Source organism: Fusarium oxysporum, genomic scaffold (assembly GCF_000149955.1).
Source record: "Fusarium oxysporum f. sp. lycopersici 4287 supercont2.49 genomic scaffold, whole genome shotgun sequence".
Lineage (NCBI taxonomy): Eukaryota > Fungi > Ascomycota > Sordariomycetes > Hypocreales > Nectriaceae > Fusarium > Fusarium oxysporum.
In genome coordinates this window covers 28,898-54,668 of record NW_017264851.1, presented here as the reverse complement: position 1 = coordinate 54,668, position 25,771 = coordinate 28,898, and the positions used below count along the sequence as shown (strand labels likewise).

The 25,771-nt window shown below is 48.7% G+C and overlaps 11 protein-coding genes across 12 annotated transcripts; 8 read left to right on the top strand and 3 right to left on the bottom strand.

Moving 5' to 3' along the window:
* Nucleotide 1: 1 nt before the first annotated feature.
* FOXG_17421 (glycosyl hydrolase family 10) lies at nucleotides 2-1,339 on the top strand. Its single transcript, XM_018397426.1, has 3 exons — nucleotides 2-357; nucleotides 420-880; nucleotides 931-1,339. The coding sequence occupies exons 1-3, from the start codon at nucleotides 105-107 to the stop codon at nucleotides 1,057-1,059; spliced, it is 843 nt and encodes a 280-aa protein (XP_018258410.1). The 5' UTR covers nucleotides 2-104; the 3' UTR covers nucleotides 1,060-1,339.
* A 44-nt stretch (nucleotides 1,340-1,383) lies between these two features.
* FOXG_17420 (uncharacterized protein) lies at nucleotides 1,384-3,381 on the top strand. 2 transcript variants are annotated; one of them, XM_018397424.1, is made up of 5 exons: nucleotides 1,384-1,635; nucleotides 1,691-2,488; nucleotides 2,551-2,859; nucleotides 2,910-3,076; nucleotides 3,126-3,381. In XM_018397424.1, the coding sequence occupies exons 1-5, from the start codon at nucleotides 1,597-1,599 to the stop codon at nucleotides 3,280-3,282; spliced, it is 1,470 nt and encodes a 489-aa protein (XP_018258408.1). In that variant the 5' UTR covers nucleotides 1,384-1,596; the 3' UTR covers nucleotides 3,283-3,381. The 2 variants fall into 2 exon arrangements, with proteins under 2 accessions (XP_018258408.1, XP_018258409.1); XM_018397425.1 differs by having other exon boundaries at nucleotides 1,384-2,488.
* A 140-nt stretch (nucleotides 3,382-3,521) lies between these two features.
* Nucleotides 3,522-5,067, bottom strand: FOXG_17419 (uncharacterized protein). The gene has a single exon (XM_018397423.1). The coding sequence runs from the start codon at nucleotides 4,769-4,771 to the stop codon at nucleotides 3,674-3,676; it is 1,098 nt and encodes a 365-aa protein (XP_018258407.1). The 5' UTR covers nucleotides 4,772-5,067; the 3' UTR covers nucleotides 3,522-3,673.
* A 940-nt stretch (nucleotides 5,068-6,007) lies between these two features.
* On the top strand, nucleotides 6,008-8,004 carry FOXG_17418 (uncharacterized protein). The gene is made up of 5 exons (XM_018397422.1): nucleotides 6,008-6,278; nucleotides 6,350-6,518; nucleotides 6,578-6,845; nucleotides 6,907-7,369; nucleotides 7,448-8,004. The coding sequence occupies exons 1-5, from the start codon at nucleotides 6,117-6,119 to the stop codon at nucleotides 7,538-7,540; spliced, it is 1,155 nt and encodes a 384-aa protein (XP_018258406.1). The 5' UTR covers nucleotides 6,008-6,116; the 3' UTR covers nucleotides 7,541-8,004.
* Nucleotides 8,005-8,056: 52 nt separating this feature from the next.
* On the bottom strand, nucleotides 8,057-9,577 carry FOXG_17417 (uncharacterized protein; the record flags this gene model as incomplete). The annotated part of the gene is made up of 2 exons (XM_018397421.1): nucleotides 8,057-9,336; nucleotides 9,388-9,577. 2 exons carry the CDS (start codon nucleotides 9,575-9,577, stop codon nucleotides 8,057-8,059), a joined length of 1,470 nt encoding a protein of 489 aa, XP_018258405.1.
* A 1,079-nt stretch (nucleotides 9,578-10,656) lies between these two features.
* Nucleotides 10,657-12,654, top strand: FOXG_17416 (uncharacterized protein; the record flags this gene model as incomplete). Its single annotated transcript, XM_018397420.1, has 1 exon — nucleotides 10,657-12,654. One exon carries the CDS (start codon nucleotides 10,657-10,659, stop codon nucleotides 12,652-12,654), a length of 1,998 nt encoding a protein of 665 aa, XP_018258404.1.
* Nucleotides 12,655-12,883: 229 nt separating this feature from the next.
* Nucleotides 12,884-15,236, top strand: FOXG_17415 (uncharacterized protein). The gene has a single exon (XM_018397419.1). It carries the CDS (start codon nucleotides 13,079-13,081, stop codon nucleotides 15,107-15,109), a length of 2,031 nt encoding a protein of 676 aa, XP_018258403.1. The 5' UTR covers nucleotides 12,884-13,078; the 3' UTR covers nucleotides 15,110-15,236.
* Nucleotides 15,237-15,279: 43 nt separating this feature from the next.
* Nucleotides 15,280-17,386, bottom strand: FOXG_17414 (uncharacterized protein; the record flags this gene model as incomplete). The annotated part of the gene is made up of 5 exons (XM_018397418.1): nucleotides 16,822-17,386; nucleotides 16,503-16,770; nucleotides 16,043-16,441; nucleotides 15,658-15,978; nucleotides 15,280-15,606 (listed from the first exon to the last, which is right to left on the bottom strand). Exons 1-5 carry the CDS (start codon nucleotides 17,139-17,141, stop codon nucleotides 15,280-15,282), a joined length of 1,635 nt encoding a protein of 544 aa, XP_018258402.1. The 5' UTR covers nucleotides 17,142-17,386.
* A 289-nt stretch (nucleotides 17,387-17,675) lies between these two features.
* Nucleotides 17,676-19,599, top strand: FOXG_17413 (uncharacterized protein; the record flags this gene model as incomplete). The annotated part of the gene is made up of 5 exons (XM_018397417.1): nucleotides 17,676-17,949; nucleotides 18,006-18,314; nucleotides 18,364-18,761; nucleotides 18,814-19,112; nucleotides 19,164-19,599. The coding sequence occupies exons 1-5, from the start codon at nucleotides 17,844-17,846 to the stop codon at nucleotides 19,597-19,599; spliced, it is 1,548 nt and encodes a 515-aa protein (XP_018258401.1). The 5' UTR covers nucleotides 17,676-17,843.
* Nucleotides 19,600-20,302: 703 nt separating this feature from the next.
* FOXG_17412 (arabinogalactan endo-1,4-beta-galactosidase) lies at nucleotides 20,303-21,394 on the top strand (the record flags this gene model as incomplete). The annotated part of the gene is made up of 1 exon (XM_018397416.1): nucleotides 20,303-21,394. One exon carries the CDS (start codon nucleotides 20,303-20,305, stop codon nucleotides 21,392-21,394), a length of 1,092 nt encoding a protein of 363 aa, XP_018258400.1.
* Nucleotides 21,395-22,407: 1,013 nt separating this feature from the next.
* On the top strand, nucleotides 22,408-25,720 carry FOXG_17411 (uncharacterized protein; the record flags this gene model as incomplete). Its single annotated transcript, XM_018397415.1, has 7 exons — nucleotides 22,408-22,490; nucleotides 22,540-22,594; nucleotides 22,646-22,713; nucleotides 22,767-24,317; nucleotides 24,380-24,675; nucleotides 24,730-25,479; nucleotides 25,533-25,720. The coding sequence occupies 7 exons, from the start codon at nucleotides 22,408-22,410 to the stop codon at nucleotides 25,718-25,720; spliced, it is 2,991 nt and encodes a 996-aa protein (XP_018258399.1).
* Nucleotides 25,721-25,771: the final 51 nt, after the last annotated feature.

The window sequence follows — 25,771 nt, the reverse complement described above, 5'->3', positions numbered from 1 at the left end:
TGCAAGCAGTACTTCGGCACTGCTCTCTCCGTCGGCATTGACTAGGAGAGATCGACATCATCAACAACAAGAATGAGATTGGATCCATCACCCCCGAGAACGCCATGAAGTGGGAGGCCATCCAGCCCAACCGCGGCCAGTTCAATTGGGGTCCCGCTGACCAGCACGCTGCCGCCGCCACCTCACGAGGTTACGAGCTGCGTTGCCATACTCTTGTTTGGCACAGCCAGCTCCCATCGTGGGTTGCGAACGGCAACTGGAACAACCAGACTCTGCAGGCTGTGATGAGAGATCACATCAACGCTGTTATGGGACGTTACCGTGGAAAGTGCACTCACTGGGACGTTGTCAACGAGGGTAAGTTTGACTTTCATGATGAGGCTCTTGAGACAGTATTGGACTACTAACCAGCCTTTAAGCTCTCAACGAGGATGGAACTTACCGTGACAGCGTCTTCCTCCGCGTCATCGGTGAGGCCTACATCCCCATCGCCTTCCGCATGGCCCTGGCAGCAGACCCCACCACCAAGCTCTACTACAACGACTACAACCTCGAGTACGGCAACGCCAAGACCGAGGGTGCCAAGCGCATCGCCAGACTCGTCAAGTCCTACGGTCTTCGCATCGACGGCATCGGTCTGCAGGCTCACATGACCAGCGAGAGCACTCCTACCCAAAACACCCCTACCCCCTCTCGAGCCAAGCTGGCTTCCGTCCTCCAGGGCCTCGCTGACCTGGGCGTCGACGTCGCTTACACTGAGCTGGACATTCGCATGAACACTCCTGCTACCCAGCAGAAGCTCCAGACCAATGCTGATGCCTATGCCAGAATCGTTGGCTCTTGCATGGATGTTAAGCGATGCGTTGGTATCACCGTCTGGGTATGTTCTCACTTCACATCCTTGATTTCTTTCTTACTAATGGCTCGCAGGGTATCTCTGATAAGTATTCTTGGGTCCCCGGAACTTTCCCCGGAGAGGGATCTGCTCTGCTTTGGAACGACAACTTCCAGAAGAAGCCATCTTATACTTCTACCTTGAACACTATTAACCGCCGCTAAGGTTCAGTGGAAATACAGCAGCTAGATACCGTACATAGGCCCCTTATATCAGACTGCTATTCCTACAATGTCCCTGGTCAATTTAACTTAACTACAGTCTTGTCCCAAAAGAGAACTTATTTCCGATTCTTCTTACCCTTGTTGGTTCATTGGGTTCTTGCGGGAAGTGGAGACAACTCTCCATATCCTGTTTATTATGCATGTTGGTTCTCCCTTGCATACCCACTCACACCAAAATTCCCTCAGCCTCTAATAGCGAGCCACGTATTTCTGAATGCACCCATCGGCTGTTGGGTTCGTAATATCAGTTTCTGGAAAGGTGACCCTTGTCTAGTCATTAATGATAAGAGAATCAGAAAATATGATGTTGACCACGTTGAACGCGCTAGACATGCAATGAGGAAGCGGGGATTACATCGCTTTCCATGAGTTCCGATTGCAGTTCAATAAAACCTCACCAAGATCGGTTAGCTGCAAGATCAACTGTTTTCTTTCTCATGCTATCGCCAGTAAAAGCATTGCTTCATTGTAGCCACTATGCTTAGTGTCTCGATTCTAGCTGGAGCTGTCGCTGCTGTATGTCTGGGACACCACGGCTTTTGCTCTACGTTCTAAGCTAATTGTCACCTAGACGACAGTCCTCTGTATTGGATACGTGGTGTATAACATCTTCCTGCACCCGCTGCGTAACTTTCCTGGTCCGCTTCTCTGTCGGGCTTCCCCATTGTACCGTCACTACAAGTTCTTGCGTGGAGATCTTTTATTCGAGACTCAACGTCTGCACGAGCAATATGGTCCTGTTGTGCGCATCCGGCCCAACGAGCTGTCTTTCATTGACCCGGAAGCCTGGAGAGACATATATGTCGCTCATGGAGGCTCAGCTCGACTTGGGGATATGGCCAGGTATGACAGATTCTATCAGTGGGCTGGTCCCAGCGCTCCAGAGACCTTTGTCTCGTTAAATAGGCCGTATCATGATTCTATGAAGCGGCAGCTCGCACCGGCCTTCTCAGAACGATCGTTGCAGTTCCAGGAGCCCATTATCCAAGGATATACGGATACACTTATCCGCAAATTGACAGAGGTCTCAAAGGACGGAAACCCTGTCAATCTGCGCGAGTGGTTTAACTATTACACTTTCGATATCATCGGAAATCTCGGCTTTGGGTCTGACTTTGGAGGGCTTGAATCTGAGCAATACCATCCTTGGGTCAAAGCTGTTAGTCAGAACGTTAGAGAGTTTGCCTTCATGCAGGTTTTGATGTACTTGGGACTTCAACGGATTGTCCATGTGTTGTCAGGCAGTTCCCTTCTGAGGGGTAAGATACTGCACGAACACCTCACGAGGGAAAAGGTCGAGGCTCGCATCAAGGTGGAAAAGCCAAGACTCGATATATTCCAACCCCTCCTTGACCGAAAGCCACCTCTGGTATGTCTATCGCTTTTCAATGTCGTTTTCTGAATATTGAACTAACGCGAATACCATTGAAGACATTTGCTCAGCTTATGGAGAATTCTACCATTTTAATCACAGCAGGCTCAGAGAGCTCTGTCACCTTGTTAGTAGCCGCAGTCTCTCTGCTGACTGACAATCCAGCCAAACTGCAGAAGCTGGCTGAGGAAGTTCGATCAACCTTCAACAACGACGATGAGATCACAATAGTATCTGTCAACCAACTGACCTATCTGGCTGCCTGCCTGAATGAGGCCCTGCGATGTTTTCCCGCAGTCCCGCCTGCGTTACCAAGAGTCGTCCCCCATGGCGGTGCAGTTATTGCTGGCCATGCTGTACCAGAGAAGGTGAGTTAAGAATGTCTCTGCCTCTTATCTATAAAAGCTGATCGAGTCAGACGGTTGTCGCTGTTGCTTCGTGGGCCACGAACCACTCTGAGCGACACTTTAAAAAGGCTCTTGAATATCATCCTGAGCGTTTTCTGAAGGACCCCGAATTCTCTAAAGACCGCTTTGAGGCGTTCCAGCCATTTGGTTTGGGTCATGGAAACTGCCCCGGTCGCAAGTAGGTGTTCCCATCTTGTCTTTCGATCGTTAAGCTCATTCTTTTATAGTCTCGCCTGGGCTGAAACACGCCTGGCATTGGCGCGCCTCGTTTACAATTTTGACATTGAGTCAGTGCCGGAAAGTAGAGGCTGGACCACCAAACAGAAAGCGTACATGCTGTGGGACAAGAAGCCGTTTTGGGCGGTACTCAAACCTGTTCGGTAACTGCGGTTGACCGCTATGATCTAATATTACTTAGCATAAGTCATAGATAATTGCAATTGTCAAGCGAAGCAAAATTTGTTCAATTTATGTGATCTTCTCTCTATTTTTTACATTGTCGTTTTGAATTTTGCCTGAGGATATGGTAATAATTGAAAATGACTTTTGTGATTGTTTCCTTCTGTGCTATGGTAGAAGAAGCGACTTGGCATATCATGTCACGTTTTCACCCCTGCAGATTTGGTCGACCTCGGTATAAACATGTGATATTTAATGCAGACTTCAGAAAACTAATTCAGTTACGCTAGCCGCCCAATGTCATAATATGTCGTGAAATAAAACGAAAGCAAAATGAAAGCTCCTTCACCTTGGTTTCCCAGTTCTGTGTATTGGATTACATGTCTGCAAAGATTTGTCTGCCTCCAACTGGGACATAATGAGACCACAAAGAAGGCCATAGCCATAGGATAAGAATAGTAGCCAGGAGGAGCCCACAGATGATGATCGCAGCGATCTTTCCACCATAGCTTCGACGTCGCGACTGGGTCTTCTTGACGTATCTGCGGCCGCGCATAAGGTTGAGCCAAGCAATGCTACCGGCGTGAACATCCTCCAACGCTTTGGCGAGTCGGGGGCTCAAGGTAGCCACCTTGGCGAACTCAACGGCAAGCTTGTCCTCATACTCGTGAAATATCTCAGCTGAGCGGTCAACAGCCTGCTGGAAGTCTATGCGGGTGTCGGAATTCTGCTGAACAATTGCAGCGATGTGGCTGTATTCGGTGATCTGGGCATGGTGCGCATTGAGCTTGTATAGGTCGAGAATCACGCCCATATTTCGGCCACTGTAGCTGAAAATGTTCTTCAGGGTATCTGGTGACCATTTACGCAGACGAAGGAGGTCATCGGCAAGATCTGGCCTCGTGAATGGCATGATGAGAAACATGAGACCCATAGCGGCATTGGTCTGCCTGTAGGTCAAGTATTCCTCCACAGAGACCGGTTCTTGTTCCACTTCAATCTTCCGAAGAGCCTGGGTACAGTGGAGCCAGAGATCTATTTCAGCCTTTGCGAGCTGAAGAAGTTTGCTGTTCCAGCCCTCATGACTCCAAAGCCTGAATAAATGGTCAAGGCCTTGGTTGCCCTGGCGAGGACCTGCCACCCGGGCCTTAATGTCGTCAAGCACATCGCATGTATATTTCATGTCAATGCTGTTGTCGATGAGGTCATCCAGAAAGACCCAAGCTGAATAAAAGTCGGCGACGACCTTGATCCTCTCAGCATCGCCGCCAGGGTAGACCCAGCTTCCGTAGAGACCTCCACATGCGGCAAATTCGCCATTGCGCGAGATAACCTCATTCTGGGAGACTTCTTTCAGTGAGCGGTCACAGCTCAGCCTGGAGTACTGGAATATGTGGGCCGTCTGAGGATGCTTCCAGCTAGTGAAGCGGGTAAGCAGCTCGGGTACCTCGCACTGATCGTCGGAGGATGCCATGGCGGAAGGTATATGAAGTGGACTGGAATGGATAGTCGATCTGAAAAGTATAGTAGAGAATAGTGGCTGAACGATGAATTTTAGGACCTGGGCACGGACAGGAATTCCTTTATCTGGCCTAGATAGCTCGGCCAGCTAAACCCTCTTGTATTCTTGTGATATTCCCGGCCCTCGGTTTTTGGAATCATATCATATTTCACGACATATATCATTAAAATGACACGTATGAAGAAACTATAATCGGCTCCCTTCCGTTGATGTTGTATCGCTAAGTTTGCAAGGGATAAATGCCGCTACTGATTGTCTGTTTATGATCGCGTATGGACCTTTCGCACAAGCGAAGCCAGGATGGAGCGCACATTGAGCCAAATGTGGGAAGTTTGCCGCTAGAAGCGTGGCGGGCCACGCTGTCACGCATGTCTAGATCATTTCTTAGCGTGTCTAGAACACTCGTGATATGACCGGCCATCGGTAAGCGGAAGCTACTGGCAAGGGAACCATATCTGAAGTTATAACGGCGATACTAAATTGCCACTCTAGACAAGCAACTTAACTACCCTGAAGCAAAGCGGGGTTGTTAGTACAGAGCATCTTTTCCAGTCTGCCATTTCACCGTTTTTGCAAGTGGTGATGCTAAACTAGCCCTCACGACCAGGGCAGATGTTTTATCAAGTGTGAGCAACGGCTTGCGCCATTTTCTGAGCGTGTTGGTTGTGAAGTGCATAAGCATCCTTGATAGCATGGTAACAGCCGCAACATGCATCCACCTCAGGCCTCACGAACAGGCCGGAAGAGATGGTCCATGCTCCGTTGAAGCCGGGCCAATCCGAGGCCGTCGGGTACCCCCTCTCATTTTTGCGTGACGTGTTCATCTCAAGTACCAGGGACGTGGACCAAGTGTGACAAGACATTACCAGAGCCACGGAACCGGTAGAAGTCCCGGCAAAGCGGGACGAATAACATGCCAGGCATTTGGGTAACGGTTTAATCTATAGAGGACTCTTACTATATCTCTTAGTGAGAGTTTAAAATGGCATCTTACTTATCCGACATGGAAACTCTGTATACTAACTAGTTGCAGCATTTACTTTCTGTAGAAAATGTATTTTTTAGAAGAGCTAATCTAATTCAAGGCTGAGCTGCTCTTCTCGCTGCGCGAAATGGCCGTTTGCAGAAATATTGACGCTAATATCGGAAAAGGAGGAATTAATTTCCAGTCAGCCACTAGTTTCTTCGCCAACCACCACGATTTGCCCAAGGGCCTGAGCCGCATTATGATCATATTTTTCTCCCATATCAAACCAAGACAACCAACATATACACGACAACATCGTCGTGTCGATACATGGACTGGATGGTGGATAAGGACAGCCAGCGACAGTTGGAGGGCCAAGACCGAGATGCCCGCGGTGGAAACGAGGTCAATGCCCGAAGTGGGGAATTCACTTTCAACTGCCCCTCGATGACTGACTTGAGAGCGACAGACAGCGTTCCATTGGGAGCTAATGTAGGCTAAACTTATCCCATGTCGAGAGCACGTTGCAGCGAGCTGACTTGGTGTGTTTTTCTCCGTCTCAGTCTCAGTTTCAGTCTGCGGCCAGATCAGCGTCTTCAGCAGAACATGCCTCATCAGCGACGTCGAGTTTTATCCAGGCCGAGGACTGGGACGATTCGGCTTCTTTGACGGATAGTGTGCGAACATTTCCTGAAGAGTTTGGTCGCACTTATCATGCTTATCGTGCTGGATGTAAGCAGCCCAGATTCCTTTGCCGTTTTGACGACATTTGACTGACCACTGCCACATAGCATACCTGTTCCCTAATGACAATCCAGAGCAAGAGCGACTTGGAATTATGGGCGAGTGCTATAAGATGATTATGAAAGGCAAGCTGTATATGGCACCGCTCTCATCTAGAAGGCCGCCGAAGAACATTCTCGATATCGCCACAGGTATAGGCGACTGGGCTGTCCAGATGGGTGATATCTTCCCTGAAGCTACAATTATCGGCACAGACCTGTCTCCCATCCAACCAAACGATGTGCCTCCAAATGTATACTTCTACGTTGAAGACTCGTAAGTTTCTTTCCGCGACATCCGCCATATCCGCGAAAGCCTTCTGATCAAGATACAATAGAAGCGACGAGTGGATGTTCAATCACAAGTTCGACTATATCCACACGCGTAGCACTTCCGGATGCTGGTCCGATTTCGAGACGCAGATAGCCCAGCAAGCCTTCAATGCGCTTGAACCCGGCGGCTGGTTTGAGTCGCAAGAGACAGACTGCATTCCCTTATGCGACGACGACACTCTTGACCCTCAAGGCCCGGTTGCGACGTGGTGCAATGACTTGATAGTGGCAGCAGATAAGCTACAGCGCCCGGCTGTCTTTGGCAAAAAGCTCAAAGAGATCTACGAGCGGGTTGGCTTTGTGGATGTCCACGAACGTATAATCAAGATGCCTATCAACGGCTGGGCCAAGGATCCACGGCTCAAGCAGGTGGGGTGGATGTGGGCTGATCACATGCTCGATGGTCTATCGGGATTCTCTTACCAGCTCTTGAATAAGGCCTTTGAACGAACCAGTGCGCAGATTGAGGTAAGCTAGCCTGCGTGTAACTCAGCATGCTATACTGCTATTCCAGATGATGTTTTCAACTGCTAACCTCGCCTATAGGTCTCTCTAATTGATGTTCGGCGAGATCTTGTGAACACGCGCATTCATGCCTATATGCCTCTTTATATCGTCTGGGGGAGGAAGCCAAAGTAACGAATTGTAAAACGCGAAAAATGGACAAGGTTATATCAGGCGTTTGAGTCTCGTTTCTCTCAGCGACACCGGAGTTGGCGTCTTAGTTATGTTCAGTCTGGATCTGTCAGCATTTAGGTACTACGCTACTACTAGATTGATGTTGAAGAGAAGTTGTTTTATACCCGCAAGGAAGAACCCCGATTGACGCCGTCAGGAAGGAAATCTAGATTTGTCAGTGTATGGCCCAGAAGACATGACTGTGGAAACACTTCTTAGTCCTGGGGCCAGCCCTAAGATACCTGTCGTTTGAGATCCACCAGTATCGGGCTTATTGGACTAAGAGAGAAACCTGTAAAATCTCGTGAGTCCTGCTAGTGGAATGTGGTTATTTGGTCTTTTAGTACCTAGTCTATAAATCTATATGGGCGTGGTGTCTTCCACAATTTATAGTCTATGCAGAAACCACCGATCTTCTAGTAATTCTTTCAAAAGCACCCCAATTCCATTTGCGTGTAAGTCTCAAACCCCGCGCATCTAAGAGTCAAAGATGGCTCCATATGCTGGGACACCCCGTGTTTGCATGCCGAAGACAACCTTCTCAGTGACTTTGGGGTTCGAGATTATATACACTGCCTCTGCATCAGACTCCACGACAAGTTGATACGTCTCGCGTACAATATCCGGATAACCTCGCTCGGTGGTGTTCCATATGACTGCATTTGGATCAGCTCGTTGAACTGCACCGACAACAGTTGGTCCGTAGGTCTTCTCGGGATCGCGAGTAGACCAAAGGACACGGCGAGGGGTCTCGTCGGCGTGGAGAAGAGAAAGGCAAGGCCCGATACCAGATCCAGTAGCGACTATGACGATTCGACGAAACAGCTTTGACGTATATAGAAGCCCATGAAGAGGGGCACCGCGAACCCAGAGCTTTCGCTCACAATCATTCATGATCTGCTTCTTGGTAAAATCTCCAGCATTAGAAACAACAACACTGAAGCCTTCAACCTTGCCAGACTCTGGCTCGATATCTGGAATGGTAGCAAATGCATGCCACTCTGTCATAGGCTTGTCGCTGATCTTGAGACCATAGAAAGGCTTCATTCCCCTGTATTTGAAGTGAAGTCGAGTGGCGTGGTCGCTCAACTTCTCGGGGTACACAGCCCGGCGGCGTAATCGGGACCAGGATGCGATCGTGCATGAGGTTGTAACGCAGATACACCAGAAATTGGGTGATCGCACAAGAGCATATGCTATAGACTTGTTCCACTCGTGTGCCGTAACACGAGCCGACACAATGTTGTGTACCCAAAACGCGAGCAAGGATACCCAACCAGCAAATCGATGGAAAGCTTCGAAATGGTCGTGGAACTTTCTTCGAATGCTTGGGTAGGCTGCGATAAGAATGATGAGAAACATAGCAACAACGACCCAACCGGTGATCATGTTGACGAGTCTATATTCCTTCTTGTCCGCAGCCCATTCTTGTGTGGCAAGGATGGTATACGCCATGTACCAGGCAGTAGCAGCAACTCCAGCGCCACTATGGAAACCTCCATAATGAAAGACCTTGGCCAGTCGTTTCCGAATAGAGAGCGGCCACGAATGAGGAGCCAGCACGACGATTTCGTAGCAAAGGTTCACGAATTCTTCTTGTCGAAACAGGATGCATACCATGAGGTTTGCAGAAGCTGCGCTGGCGGCGTCTCTAGAGAGGATGGTGGCTTTAGAGGTGACGATGAGGGCAATGAACACTGCCAAGTTGGCGATGAATATGAACGCAAAGATTCTTCTGTAAGTCGAAGCGTGTTTGTCTGGCGAGGATTAGCACGGATGCATGACGGATTATGAGGTCGAGAACTTACATCGAAGATCACGGGTCATTTCAGAGCCCTTTTGATCTGGCAGCGTGACCGGAGGTAGAGGAACCGATGCATTCTCGACTTTCCCGCCCAGAGACTCTTGGACATTCGTATCACAGTGTGACACCCTCTGCAAAGAAAGGTCAGATATTGATTCGGTAAGCGAAGTTACTCTCTCAAGTTGAGAAGACATGGCTATGGAAATATTGAGGAAGTGATAAATGGTTGGTGATGCCTTCTAGTTGGGTTCGACGCAGAGTAACTGGGTTATATACTTGCAATTGGCATCAACTTACCCGTGCTTCATCTTCTCGGAAGGAACGAACAGTCCAACAAATGATTGTTACGTTTCACGGAAGAAAGCCCATTATCGTGAGTCGTATCCATAGTACCATTACGGATTGCGCGTGGAAGTCAAATTGACAACGTCATTAGTGAAGCTACGGTTTTGAGCGATGTAAGCTTTGCGCAAGAGACATATTTGACACGAGCTATGGCTAGCATGTGTGTCCAACAATAGCAACGTGGCGTATGGGGTCCCCGAACTCGCATTCGCTAGCTGTTCAAGAAACACAGCCCCAATGTCTTTTGCAATTGGAGGATGGCATTCTGAACGTTAGTACTAGTTCAAGGCATTAGCCTCTTTGACACTTAGCGCTTATACAAGTCTGCAAGCTTCACCTTCTTCTGGTGCATTTAAGTTTGTATGGAAGTGTCTGGTGGCTGAAAGGAAAGCATCGTGACGCAAGCAGCAAGGAACCCCCCTTCCACTCTAAAACGGAAAGGTGTAACTCATCGTCTTATGGTTACCTCTTGATGTGTTGCTATTGGCAGAGATTGGAATGCCAGCTAAGCTCATAGTAGCTAGTGATTCAATGGTCAAACGCCACAGATGCTAGTAGGTAACTCTAACAACCACGCCAGTTACGTTACCTGGCCCTTCAATTAATCAGAGATGTTGTATTATCAGATAGATTATAGATTGCGTGTTCTAGAAGGACACAGAGAAGGACTAATCGTGCCTTGTTCCATGAATGATTCAAAGTCTATTGTAATCTGCAACGCTGAATCGGTGGATGCTCATACTGGTATGTGGCGTTTCCACTGTGAAATAAGCACCGAGGCATCTGACGTCAACATCAGCTATAGCTTTGACACATAATTCTACTGCCTTCGCATGGGTTTCCCAAAGCTTTATACTATTTTACACTTACTGAGATCTACTCTGACGACTGTTGTAATCAGGCTACCAGTTGGGATTCCTACAACACCATGTCATCGTCTGCTGGAGGTACTACCATTCTCGACCGCGATCTGCTTCTAAAAGGCCTAGAAGATCAGCCCTGGTTCGAGAAGAACATTCCCTTGCTGGAAATACCTGATAAGCATATCCAAGAAGTATACTACTATCGTTGGCAAACTTACAAAGAACACCTTGTTTACACTGGAGCCAAGTATGGTTACATGGCCAGTGAGTTCTTGAACCGTGTCAGCTATGGCGCACCATACGGTGGTATTGTGGCTGCTGCAGGCCATCATATCACCGAAGGTCGGTGGATACGTGATACGAGATACGGCCAGGATACCGCAAAGTATTGGCTCGCTGGACCAGGCCAGTTCCCAAAACCAATGAGAGACGATGTCAACAAAGATACCTCCGATTGGGCGCACGAATACAGCTTCTGGGCTGCCACTGCGTTGTGGAAACAGTACTTGGTCACAGGAGATAAAGACTTTATTGTTGGACAGCTCGCAAATCTAGTGAAACAGTATCGAGGGTGGGATACCCATTACTCCAGCTCCCTGGGGCTGTATTGGCAGGTGCCTGTTTGGGATGCGACAGAGTATACAGCTGCTTCCTACGAGTCTGGTGATCCCTATCACGGAGGTGCCGGATTTCGGCCAACGATTAATTCTTATCAGTATGGCGATGCGATTGCGATAGCAAAAATTGCTGCATTGTGCGGTGACTCTGAGCTCGAACACGAATATCGAAGCTGGGCAGAAAGTCTGCGAACTGCTTTGCAAAAGCATCTCTGGGACAGCGAGAGCAACTTCTACAAGCACCGAGCCCGTGACGACAACCCCTCCGGCTCCTTGCTGGGTACCAGAGAAATCATGGGTTATCTTCCATGGATGTTTAGCATGCCGTGCGATGACTCCCAACTCGCCGCCTTTTCCCAGCTCACAGACCCTCAAGGATTTCTCTCAAACTTTGGTCCAACTACAGCTGAGCGAAGAAGTAAGTGGTTCATGTACGAAGCAGAGAATTGTTGCCGTTGGGACGGTCCCTCATGGCCGTTTGCAACCTCGCAGACTCTAACCGCTGTTGAGAATGTTCTTCATGATTATCAGGCGCAGAACTACATCGCTCCCGAGGACTACTACGAGATGCTGCATCGGTACGCTCGAACACAGTACAGAAATGGAGAACCCTACGTCGCTGAAGCTCATCATCCTGATGAAGACAGATGGATGTATAACGGCTACAATCACAGCGAAGATTACAATCACTCAACCTTTGTTGATAATGTTTTGGCCGGTCTTATAGGACTTCGAGCCAAGTCTGGGGAATCAATAGTTGTCAATCCCTTGACTCCTTCAAACTGGGACTATTTTGCCGTCGAGAATATAGCCTACCACGGGCATTCTATCACTGTCCTATGGGACAGGACAGGTTCAGTCTACGACCGAGGCGAAGGCTTGAGAGTTTACCTTGACGGTCAGCTTGTCGGAAGTCGCAGAACCATCGGTCTCATAAAAGTCGAGGTCGGTCCATCTCTCCCAACACATGTTTCCTCCCAAATAAACATCGCATCAAATGGCCAGCGAGATCCTCAACTTCCAATTGCTTTCGCTTCATACACGTCTCCGGCGGATGATCCCATGCGAGCTATCAACGGAATGATCTTCCGAAGAGGGATACCACAAAACAGCCGCTGGACTTCATATAACAGCCCAAACCCAAAAGACCATTTCGGAATCGACTTACATAAGGATAAAGCTATCGATAATGTGCGACTGTTCTTCTATGATGACGCTGGCGGCGTTCGGATCCCAACTACTTACGATCTTCAGTACTGGGTAGGTGATGCATGGGTACCAATCCCTGGCCAGGTTCGCAGTCCGATGCCAACGAGCTCAAATGCCGAGACGAAGATTGCCTTCCCCTCCATATTGACTTCTCGACTGCGTGTTGAGGCACCCAATGCTGGGTCTGGTGTTGGATGGGGGTTATCTGAATTTGAGATTTGGACATCTAGCGAATAGTCTAGATAGCAACATAGATGACCTTTGACTTTTTTGTAAGCTACTTCATTTGAAGATTTTACTTTGTTTTTAAACTGTAGTTAAAAAGCACAATTGTTAACTCGATAATGCTCTTTAACAGGAGATTGACACGAGACATGGCCTGATTAGGCTTATCTTAGCGCGATCTTCCTTATCTCAAGCCAGCCACCAAATTAATCTCACTTCAGCCAGCTCATCTCCGTCTCTTACTACCTCATTATCATGCTCACTTCAGCGCATTTGGTTTGTCGTCTCATAGGGCTTAACTTGGCCTGTAATGAGCTAGCTTTAATTAGCATTTTACATCGGCCAGCAGCTTTCCCACGTCAGCCCGCCCTGTTGGCTCAGCCTAGCAGTTAGCTCAAGTAAGCCCTTTCTCTCAATCACACCTAATGCGCTTGAGATGAGCGAGAATTTTGTCGATGGTATTGCCAATGGGCCAATTTCGCTCAGTATAGCGTCAAGCACTATAGATCTCAAGAGAAAGCGCCTGAACAGCACTGCTTCCCTAGCTATATCAAGGGAGCCTAGTGTGTCATTCCATGTCGGCAGCGAATTGCGACAGACCCCTCAGTCTTCATTCCTATCATACGTATGGGGCACTGGCCTTGACTCTGATTGCGCATCGTGTGGAAAGCATTTCCCTCCTGACGGTGAACCTCCGATACGAACCATAGCCGCCGGGAACAGCAACTCACAACCGTCTGTCATTGATATCACTCAGGAGCCATTATCGCCATGGAATCTCAGAATACTTAACAGACACCTCTCCTGTATAAAAGCTAACAAGGTCACCTATGTCCCCATTTCTCATGCCTGGCACCCCATGGTGGCCACTGCGCAGGACCTTCATCTAGAGAGCATCGACGCTTCCAGGCTGGTTTACCAAATACCACTCAGGACTCTCCTGGCCCTTACGGCCAAATTCCCCAGTACCGAAATCTGGCATGACTACCTAAGCGTCCCGCAATGGCGCCCTGAGGTTCAGGGACGTCTCCTCCTTTCGATACCGGAGATATATAACCATGCCGCGAAAACTGTGATCCATCTGGACGACGTCGGGGCAACCCATCTTTTGGGCCAGGTTAAGGATTCTCCCTACGACAAATTCATCATCGACTTTGCGGCCATTATTCGGTCTCGATGGTTTGACCGCATGTGGGTGGCACTAGAGTACATTCAGAGTAACGATGTAATTATTCTTACGGAGGATTACAAGATATGTGATGCCTATGCCAGGGAAATTTGTCATCAATTAGACACTGCGCACTCAAAATGGATTAAAAAGCGAAGCAATTCGACAGTCACAGAGGACATCTGGAAGCAAAATACGACTTTAAAAAGAATGACTTCATGGATAGATATGGAGGCATGGAAGAATGAGCACGATATGCATCGAACTCTTGGGTGGGCAATCGGAATACTGGGTCACCGGAAGTGTCAGTATACAAGAGATTACTTCTTGGCTCTAGGGAAGATGCTTGACTTTCGACCGGAACAAGATCCTCTCGTTCTCATCGAGAACCGCTTCGAATACTTCTTTTCTCTGGCAACATTTGCGCTACAGGAGGGTGACTACTCACCCCTATTGTTCATCCCGTCACTAGGTGAAGACACGGACCCCCGAGCACCGTGGCTACGTGGATACACGACGGGGACGTGGAAGCTCTGGGACATGGGCAGATGCCACAGGAAGGCGACTTCCCAGCCAATCATTCGAGACAGCATGATCCAGCCCCAACTCCAGACAGTTGGCGTCATTGAAAGCTTTGAGTACTACGACTTTGGAGGAGATGCGGAATCGGTCATGGACTATGTTGTATCCAAGGTGGTCCGGGCAAGCGGCCGGGATGCGCAAGCTCTATGTGAGGCTGTGGATCGCATATTCCCTCGGAACGAAGAGAAAGCCGTAAATATGGAATGGAAAGACGCAAAACAAGAAGATTTTCCTGCTTTGGTATCGAGGTATGATTTGGACAAGATACAGGGGCTCCTAGAAAAGTACGGGCCGTTGCTAGACATGACACCAGAGCAAGAGATAACTCAACAGAGGTACGAGATTGCGAAGAAGCTTATCAGAGCCCTGAAGTTGAGCAAGGAAGGCAAGCACGCAAGAGAGTCACGCCTAGAGCTTGCAGCCGGAGAAGCAGACTGGTTCCTGCGAGAGTACGGGACGCCAATGGAAGGTATCAGTCAGATCAGATGTAAGATTTGTGGGCGGTGGTCTGTGTTCCGACTGGTCATGTGGGGGGAGCCTACCCCGGCCGTGGCCCAAGTCTATAGAATTCCTGGGCTGCTTTATGATGAGAATGTTCCGGATGGTATCGGGATTGTGGTGGAGCGCGATAGGATCATTGGGAAAATGATATATGGGACGCCTGCTTGTAGGTGCTGTCAGTCTGAGTTTGTTAAACTAGGCTCAGCAAATCTTTAGCTAATACCCATTAGCATGTGAAAAATCATTGGGTCAACAGATTGGCACAATGATAGCTGTGTTATAGCAAACCTTGAATTGTTCTTAATATTAAAGTTTTAATTATATCTTGATAGATACTCTTCCGCATAAACTCATTTTATCAGATGACAATCTACAGAAGACTGAATCTAAATGAGCTTGAAATCAAGCTCGACAGAAGGCACTCCCTGAAAGTCGGAAGGCATCGTGTAAGTGAAGTTCCAAAACTCAAAATCCCGAATAAGACTGTCCGCTCCGCCGTAGCCACCAGCGAATGAGAGGGTATAAGTCGAGTTGACGTTGCCAGAGACCTTTACCTCCAGACCCTGAACGTCAGCCCAGCTAGCGACAGTACGTTTCTTCTCAAATGTACCAACGACAAAGGTAAAGACGGAACTGGCGTTGCCATAAGGGTATGATAAACTGAGCTTGCCGGGTTTGACGCGGGATTGGAGAGCCATCTCGGTTGGGTATAGCTAGACATCATATTAGCTTTGTCTCTTTACGAGGAGGTTTAGGATTCATACAGAAATAAACGAGATCTCATCTCCAGTATTCCACTGGACCACTGCAGGGTTGAAAGACCCCTGAGATTGCGATGGACCGCCAATAACAATCTCGTCGTAGGACTCGGCGCCAATAGTAAGGTCTTCGGATAACCAGGTAGTAATGTTACGCGATGCAGTGTCGAAGGGAGGATAGTAAGCGCTGCCCTGGAAGGTATGTTCGCCCTGGAACTTTGAGAGCTTGCGGAGCGTCTTCTTCGGGATGAGCTTCTGGTGTGTCTTGTCTAGGGCCGCGAAAAGAGGTCCCCAGGCATAGTCAGCCATGTGCGACATGACCTGAGGCTGCAGCAAACGTATTAGTAACGTCTCAAAAACCCAGTGAGTACTGCAAGGAGGGATTTCATACGTGTGAAGTCAGAGACGAGCTCTCTTTTCCAGTCAAAGTCCAGAACCACAAAGCCATCAAGCTAAGATAGCGGTTCATATCGTAACCATAGGCTCGATCCCAGGGACCAGCTATGTTCTTCATACCGGGATGCCACAGCTGGGAAACAGCATCCCAGGTTCTCTCAACCATTCGTGGCCCGTTCTTCGTCATGACAGAATCCTTGGGCAGATACTTACTCCAAAGGATAAGGCCAAAAAGAGATACGCCGGTATAGGTGCCTGAGTTGAACTCGGAGAGGGTGTTGTGTTTGTTGAAGAGATCGATAATATCTTGAGCGTACTTCTCGCCGCCAACGGTCATGTTCCTGTCATTGAGACGACGTCCTGTCCAACCAGAAACAAAGGCACGCATAATGGACTGACATAAACCATGGTCAGAGAACATACAGAACACGGAATGCCTGACCAGAAAAACTCACAGGGTTACTATAAGAAGGGTAAAGGTTATCCTTGGTCTTATCGAGGTGTCCGAAACGGTACTCATCGCCCTTAGTCGCGTTATGTAGAGAGTGCAGGATCAAATTTTGAGTGCTCTTGCTGAGCAAGTGAGGAAACTCTTCCATACACATGACCAAAGTCGTGCCAACGAAACCGCGCCAGTTGGGGTCCCAGCTACCGTAAATCTTGGGAGGGTAAGCTGGGCTGCCTACATAAGGCTCTTCAGGCTCTTGCTGATAGTCACCGTACCTGGACAAGCGTCAGCGTCAAATTAGCTGTCCCATTGAGTTTTGAACATACCATTCTTCAGCCGGGACTTTAAACTGCGCATCAATGGTGTTCTTGATGATCTTCTCAGCCTCGGCAGCATCAGACCCCTCGTTCCTCGCCAACAGACCAAAGGCGTACCACACTGAACTACGCGTTTCGTGGCGGAGTGCTACCGAAGCGCTGAAGTCGTAGAGGTAACCTGCTTTGCGGTCGTAGAAGGTATCCATCCATTGCATTGACTCAGTGAAGAGTTGTTGCGCATTCGGCGACATGGACTTAACGTAGCTACCTGCAGCATCTCCATGGCTGATTGCAAGAGCTGCAAGGCTAATGACGGAGGAGAAACGCATGACTGCAACTTTGTCTCAACCTGTTTGAGTGGATAGAGACAGAAGAGGTGTGAGGAGACTATGCCATGTTATAGGCCATGCTATTATACATAGAAGCTAGTTGCGCGACATGTTGACCCCAGTCTCGTGAAAGCCGAGTTCGGCATCATGTCATGCGAGTGTCTGCCGATCAACATCTTCGAGTTCTGTTATTCCAATTTCCACGTATCGCAATGATAACCCTAGCTTGGTTCCCCGATGCTAGTACATGAACCATGTGGAGGGGTTGGTTACCCCGCATACACTACGGCCTTATCTGGCTCACAAGACCGATCTCTTAGTTCGAGATATCCTATCTAATCAAGTCTCTCACTCGGTCTTTACCGGTGGTTTAGCCGAACCGGTCCGCAGTTGACCGTTGATTGTGCATCTGTATTATCGCACTTGTATCCGAGTTGTCTCCGCGATTGGAGGGACAGGAAATATGGGGTTACATGGACCCGTTATGAACCGGGGATCTGCATATCACAATGCTTACACAACATGTGAGCGCTGTGCCGACTACCCGATAAGCTATCGTTCGAGAATTAAGATAACACGCTAGTCTTGAGTATGCTTATATCTCGCGTGACCCCAGAAGTCATAATGGAACCTTGATATTTGCAACTGCAATATTACAGAAAATAGTTTCGAGCCAGCAGATCGCGACTCTGCTCAACGACAATGGCTGCACCAGACGATCAAGGTATATCCAGCATGAAGCGGAGTCTGGATATTTCGGAGACGAAAGCCGAAATAGATGCGGATGAGTTACGCCTGGCGCAAATGGGTTCGTCGAATAACCAACATTTCGAAATGGACTATCATACTAACTCTTGCAATCAGGTCATACCCAGGAGCTCAATCGACATTTCAGCACCCTGAGTCTGATCGGTCTGGCCTCCACGACAACTATCTCATGGACAGGGTTGGGTCTTGGTTTGATCACTGAGATTGGAGCTGGAGGTCCCGGCGCAGTTATCTACGGCTTCATCCTCGTGACAATCCTGCAATGCTTCCTCGGAGCGTCACTCGCTGAGTTTGTGTCGTCTTACCCTACCGAGGGCGGCATGTATCATTGGATTGCTGCCGTTGCGCCAAGAAGAGCAACTGGCATTCTTAGCTTTCTCACTGGTTGGTTCAGTGTTCTCGGCTGTAAGTCATGGCGGTCAAAGAGAGAGAGTTTTGGCAACTGACCGCCCAGGGATCTTCACCACTGCATCTACCAACATCATCTACGCTCAAATTCTCATGGCATTGATCGCTCTGTATGTAGCTGACCTCGAGATCAAGGCCTGGCAGACGTTTATCGTCTACCAAGGCTTGAACCTACTCACCGCTGGCGTTGTCATGTTTGGGAACAAGATAATCCCAGCTCTGAACAAGTTCTCGCTCTTCTACTTACAGATCGGCTGGCTCGTTGTGCTAGTCACCGTCGTCGCATGCGCCCCAACACACCGTGATCCCGAATTCGTCTTCAGGACTTGGATCAACACGACTGGTTGGAATAACCCCATTTGCTTCATTACGGGATTGGTTAATCCTTTATTCTCTCTTGGTGGTCTTGACGGAGTGACCCATATCACAGAGGAGATGCCCAATGTAAGTTTGCTCACCCTGTAAATATGATGAGTATCAGCTAACCCAGATTCAGCCTTCGAAGAATGCTCCTCTTGCCATTGCTATCACCCTGTCTATCGCGTTCTGCACTGGTATCACCTACCTGATCAGTCTCATGTTTTCCATCCAGGACTTCGACCAGCTCACATCGGGCAACACTGGCATGCCGCTTGCAGAGCTCTTCCGCCAGGTCACCCAAAAGACTGGCGGTGCATTTGGTCTCCTTTTTATCCTGTTCATCGCTCTCGGCCCCTGCGTGGTCAGCTCGCAGCTCAGCACTGGTCGAATCTTCTGGGCCTTCTCCCGCGATGGTGCTATTCCGTTTTCCAAAGTGTAAGTCTACATTGGCATGACTTGAGAGCTCCGTAATTGACCGTACTTTAGCTGGTCCAAGGTCCACCCAAGCCTCAAGATCCCCTTCAATTCCCAGCTTGCAGTCACAGCTGTGATTGCTGCCCTGGGATGCTTGTATCTCGGCTCATCGACCGCATTTTACTCCCTTCTCGGAACGGCCGTCACTATCAACAACATTTCCTACATGTTCCCGATCCTCACCAACCTGCTTACCGGCAGGAAGAACATGCACAAGGGTGTATTCCACATGGGCCCAACGATCGGACCCATTGTCAACACCGTGACAGTTTGTTGGCTGACATTCGCGATCATCTTCTTCTCCTTCCCTTACGTTATGCCCGTTGAGGTTGCAAACATGAACTATACCTGTGTCGTCGTGGGTGGCCTGGCAATCCTAATTGGCGCATGGTGGTTGAAGGCTGGCAAGGAGTATACTGAAAAAATGATGAAGGCGAAGGAGGAATAAAGTATAATAATTAGAATTCAGGGCTTTACAAGACATGATACTTACTATTATAAATGCTCTCCGTTGGGTACTGTATCAGTATCTTATGTAATATGCCTGACTCGGGAGCTTTGCTCACGATTTCTACGTCCAGTTCCTCTCTCCCCTCTTTCTCGCCCCCTTCAACGGCTTATCTGGAATATTCTCCTGCAACCCTGTATTGCCTTATACCTAACCATGGAACAAGGTGCGAGTACTGCTGTAATCTAATTACAGCCAATGTGTCCCTCGACGACAAGCCATCGTTGAGAATGGCTGTCGACCGTCATATTTATAACACTGGGATACAAGTTGATAATGCCAGTTGCCAGGTTTGGTCCGGACCATAATGAGTCTAGTGCTTAGTTTAATTCGCGGTAGAGCCCAGCAAGTCCGGACCCAAAGTAAACTACAGGATAAGCCAAGGTGAAACATTGTGTATTTCCGAGCCCACCTTTTTGCTTGCCCAATAAGCCCATTCATTGGATAGTAGCATCCGTCGGATGTGGAGATACTGTTTTACTCTTTGAACCTGAGTTGATATTAACCAGACCCAAAGAGAGGGGCTAGTGATTACGCCATGTCACAGAAGTAGATTAGTACAGGTCAGTTGCTGATTGTCCAATATGGTAATAACTATTTCTCTTCATTCCTTCGTTTTCTACTGTTTTTCAGTCTAGCCGAAATGTTCAAGGCTATTTTCTTAGTCGCCCTGTCGGCTATTTTACCATTCTCCCAGCTTGCAGCTGCAAGCACCTGCAAGGCTTCCAGAGCCAGTCCATTGCAGTATGTCGGAGTCGATTGGTCCTCAGCTATAGTTGAGGAACGGGACAATGGTGTTGTCTACAAGGATGCTCAGGGTGTGGTGAAGCCCCTCGAGACTATACTTGTCGAAGCCGGTGTCAACATGGTCCGTCAGCGAGTCTTCACGGTTGACGGTGATTACGGAATAGACTACAACATCAAACTAGCACGACGAGCGTCCAACGCAGGACTGAAATTTGGACTCAATCTTCACTTTAGTGACACCTGGACCAACCCGGACCTACAAGACATCCCAACCGGCTGGCCGACGGACATCGACGGGTTAGAGAGGACTTTGTGGAATTACGTGACGGAGGTTGCCAACACTTTCTACTCGGAGGGGCTTTGGCCTGAGACTATCACCATCGGCAACGAGATCCCCAACGGAATACTTTGGCCCACGGGCTACTTCGAGAACCCCGAGAACCTGTCCCGACTTCTTCATACTGCAGCCCAGGCTGTTCGCCAATCACCCCTAGGATCCCGTACCAAGATCCTCATCCACCTTGCACACGGATATAACCAGGAACTGCAAAACTGGTTCTACGATCTGGTTTTGGCACCTGGCTACCTCAAGCTCGACGACTGGGATGTCAGCGCCGTTTCTTTCTATCCCTTCTGGGGCGAAGGTGCCACCATGCAGAACTTAACCGACTCTCTCAATCACTTGGCAACAAAGTACAACAAAGAAGTTCAAGTTGTTGAGACTAACTGGCCGACGTCGTGTCCTAACCCAGACTACGCTTTCCCTGCAGATCAGCTCGACATCCCCTTTACTCCAGCAGGTCAAGCTCAGTATCTTCGCCTTCTAGCGGATACGCTCAAGGCGATTCCTGCAGCTACGGGACTCAACTACTGGGAACCAGCATGGATTAACAACGCTGTATTGGGCTCTTCATGTGAAGCCAATGTCTTGTTTGACCCTAGTGGGAAGGCCTATGATAGTTTGGCAGCTCTTGGTACTCTTCTGTAATTACCAAGGTCACTAGGGTGGACACCTTGCTCCAGAGCAGCAGCTATTTACAGATGGGGGATATTAAATTGCGTCCGGAACGCTCTATATGTGCATTTTTATTTATCCATGTATATATACTTATTCAACCTGTTTTCAACAGGCTTCATGTTTGGTGTACTTAAGCTAGTCAATGCATCTATGTGAAAGCATCTGTATCTATTCCAGAGGTCAAAGGACAAGTTAGTCTTAGTAAAATTCTTTCAATATTCAACATCTTACCTTTCAGCCTAATAACTCTTAGCATTAATACATTGGCCAGAGTAGCTACCAGCTGTCATATTTACAGACACCTTTATTCAGGTTACTAGCATCAAAGTGCTTATTTAGTCTTAAAAAATTTAAAGCCCCTCTCATATTCATTTCAGGTACTAGACCACTATAGGACCACAATTCTCGTTCTGCAACCCCTGCAACCCACGGCCTAACCTGCTCTTTTCATCCCAGTTCCCGATGCTAGAGTTGACCGAGATTATCTATGATGGGTATGATCCTCGGTCAGGTCAGGAAATTATGCCTGCGATAGGTTAACCGACCGGATTGGCATTTCAGGTGACAGATAGCCGTGTTCCGACGGATAACGCTTATTTCAGTAATTTTGGCAGTGATCGATTATCCATCCGACGGCTAAGGATCTCTACCTCCTTCTTCCTAGGTCAAACTTGCAATGAGCACCTGAATATTATGGAAAAGCTGGCTTTCCGTACCGGGCGATCCAGCGTTAACGCGGGGTAGCTTGTTAATTATGCTTGTTCCTCCGCCCGTGCTTGAGAGAGGAGAAGAGTCCGGGGAATCGATGTGATAGGAAGTTATTTTCAGCATATTGTTGAAAGCTTAGTATAAGTAGCTCACCTTCCTAGGGTAGCTAATAACTCTCGCATAACGTCAACCATCAACCCTAGCTTCAATCTTTATAGGCATTGACCATACTCGAAAGACTTATTATGAAGTTTTGGCATCCTTTTAGTAGTCTTATGGCTATTGCTGGCCTAGCTACGCACTTCACTGCTCAAAGCTGGCCCTTGCACGACAATGGCTTGAACAAGGTAGTCCAATGGTATAATTCCAATGCTCTCATAACAAAGGCCTGGCTAACAATCTTACAGGGACCATTTCAGTGTCAAAGTCAACGGACAGAGACTTTTCCTCTGGTCCGGAGAAGTCAGTACGGGCTAAATCTGGAGCCGACTGTTGGCTAATACTTTTAAATAGCTGCATCTCTGGCGGATTCCGGTGCCTGAATTATGGCGTGATATCTTTGAGAAGATTAAAGCTGCTGGGTATGTGTGGAAGTCTCACAGCAGTAGCAGTACACTTTCTGACAAGAGCATAGTTTTAACGGCATCAGCCTTTACGAGCACTGGGGATGGCACGCTCCGAATAACGAAACTCTCGATTTCGAGACCGGTGCTCATGACTATAAACATGCCTTTGACATCGCTCATGAACTTGGCCTATATGTCGTCTACCGCCCTGGCCCTTACAGTAACGCTGAGGCAAACGGCGGTGGATTCCCTGGCTGGCTGACGACAGGAGAATACGGCCCACTCCGAGACGACAATGCAGCATATACCAAGGCCTGGGAGCGTTATTCCAAGGCTGTTGCCGAATACGTTCGCCCATACCTTATCACCAACGGTGGCCCTGTCATCATGTGGCAGATTGAGAATGAGTATGGCAACCAATGGCTTGACCCCGAGACCAAGAAGCCCAACGATACTGCCATCCACTATATGGAACTCCTCGAGGGCAAGACCAGAGACTGGGACATTGACGTTCCATTCACAGCCAACAACCCCAACATGTGGACACGATCATGGTCCAAAGACTACGGCAACGTCGGCGGTGAAGTGGATATGTACGGTCTAGACCACTACCCTGCTTGCTGGACATGTAACCTAGCGCAGTGCATTGGCGTTAATGGTGTTGTCAAGCCTTACACTGTTTTCGACTACTACAGTCACTTCAAAGCTATCTCTCCCACTCAACCTTCGTTTCTCATGGAATTTCAGGGCGGCTCATTCAATCCCTGGGACGGTCCAGAGGGCGGATGCTCTGAGAACATGGGTCCCGACTGGGTCAACCTCTTTTATCGACATAACCTGGCGGAAAAGGTCACAGCAGTCAATATCTATATGGCTTATGGAGGTACTAACTGGGGTAACATTGGCTTCCCTGAGGTTGGCACCAGCTACGATTATTCGGCACCTATTCATGAGAACCGCTTGATCGGCGACAAGTTTAATGAGGGGAAGCTTTTCGGTCTCTTTGTCCGCGTTGCTCGTGACTTTCTCAAGGTCAACCGGGTTGGAAACAGTACTGATTATACCACGGACGAAGATATCTTCACAAGCGAGCTCCGCAACGCCGACACTAATGCCGCGTACTACGTCGTCCGCCACCAAGACTCGACTTCCACTGCAGAGACCAAGTTCCGTCTCAAGGTCTCCACTGAAGCAGGTAACCTTACAGTGCCGACCTCAGGATCCATCACCCTGAAGAACAGGGAGTCCAAGGTCCTCGTCTCGGACTTCAGCATCGGAGCATCTAGGAAGAAGATCACTTATGCCACCCTGGAGATTCTCACCGCTGTGGACCTTGGAGACCGCCAAGTAGTTGTCTTCTGGGCCCCTGATGGCGAGCAAGGCGAATTCCTGCTCAAGGGTGCGACTTCAGCCAAGTTTATGAGCGGAAAGGGTGACAAGAAGTCTTTAACCAAGACTAAGAATGGTATTGTGGCGAATGTGGTGGCTGGCGAGGAGATGAGTGTCATTGATTTCAGTAACCATGTTGAGGCCGTCGTGGTTGATCGCCGGTCAGCTTACAAATTCTGGGCTCCGACTCTCGACAACAACCCCCTTGCTTGGGAGAACTCAACTGGCGAGTGGACTTCCTGATAGGCCTTGAGACTTACATATACTAACAAGAAGCTCCAGTCTTGGTCAGCGGACCTTACCTAGTGCGAAGTGCTTCAATCAAGGGCGACACGATCAACATCAATGGTGACTGGGACGAAGAGACGACTGTTGAGATCTGGGCTCCAAACACTGTTAGAAAAGTCTCTTTCAATGGGGAGAAGCTTCAAGTTACCAAGTCGAAGTATGGAAGCTTTATTGGTACTCTCCCAGCTCCTGACATCACTGTCGAGAGCTTCACTTCCAGCCTTCCTTCTCTCAGTCACTGGAAAGTGAGTGAGGGTCTCCCTGAAGTTGCCGCAGACTACGATGACTCTCGATGGACCGGTAAGCAAGCCGAAGCACGAAACTGTCAAACAAGACCTAATACAGACCTTGCAGATGCTGATCATGAGACTACTCCTCACTTTGTTCCTCCTGATACTTACCCCGTCCTATTCGCCGACGAGTATGGGTACCAGGCTGGCAACATTCTCTGGCGAGGTCGTTTCAACGCAACCAAGGGCGATGAGCCTACGGGTGCTTATCTCCGTGTCATTGGCGGCCTCGCCAGCGGCTTTTCTGTCTATGTAAATGGCAAGTTCCTCGGCGCCTGGCTCGGCAGCATGACCAATAAGACGGGCGAGCTGGCGGTTAGTTTCCAAGGTGTCAAGCTCAACACCGAAGAGGCCAACATCTTGTTCGTCATCCAAGATACAATGGGTAAGGAACAGCGTGAGGCAGCACCTGATCCCAGAGGTATCCTGAACGCCACTCTCGTTGCGGCCGATGGTTCTGCTGCCAACTTTACTTCGTGGAAGGTCACCGGCAATGCCGGCGCAAACCATCTCATTGACCCAGTTCGTGGCACTTACAACGAAGGCGGCCTCCATGCCGAGCGCCTTGGCTGGCATCTTCCTGGCTACGATGATAATAAGTGGAAGACTGGATCACCTTCATATGGATTCAAAGGCGCTACAGCACGGTTCTACCGCACAGTCGTACCATTGGACGTCCCCAAAGGCTACGATGCTAGCTTGTCCTTCACTCTGCACACCGAGAAAAAGGCCAAGCTTCGGGCTCAGCTGTATGTCAATGGCTATCAGTATGGGAAGACTCTACCGTACATCTCTAACGAGACAACTTTTCCTGGTGAGTTTCACTTAGCACAAGGATTTAAATTTACCAAACTAACCAGTTTACAGTGGTACCAGGTATTCTCAACTATCAGGGAGATAACACAATCGGTCTCAACATCTGGGCCATGGATGAGGCTGGAGGATCTGTGGATGTTAATTGGAAAGTTGACGGCATCTACCGATCGGGATTTAACCCTCTTTTCAATACCGAATATCTTCAACCCGGCTGGGAGGATCGTTCTCAATATGCCTAGGTCATTCAGAGGTGGTGAATCGTTTATCTCCAGAGTATAGTGTGAGTAGAA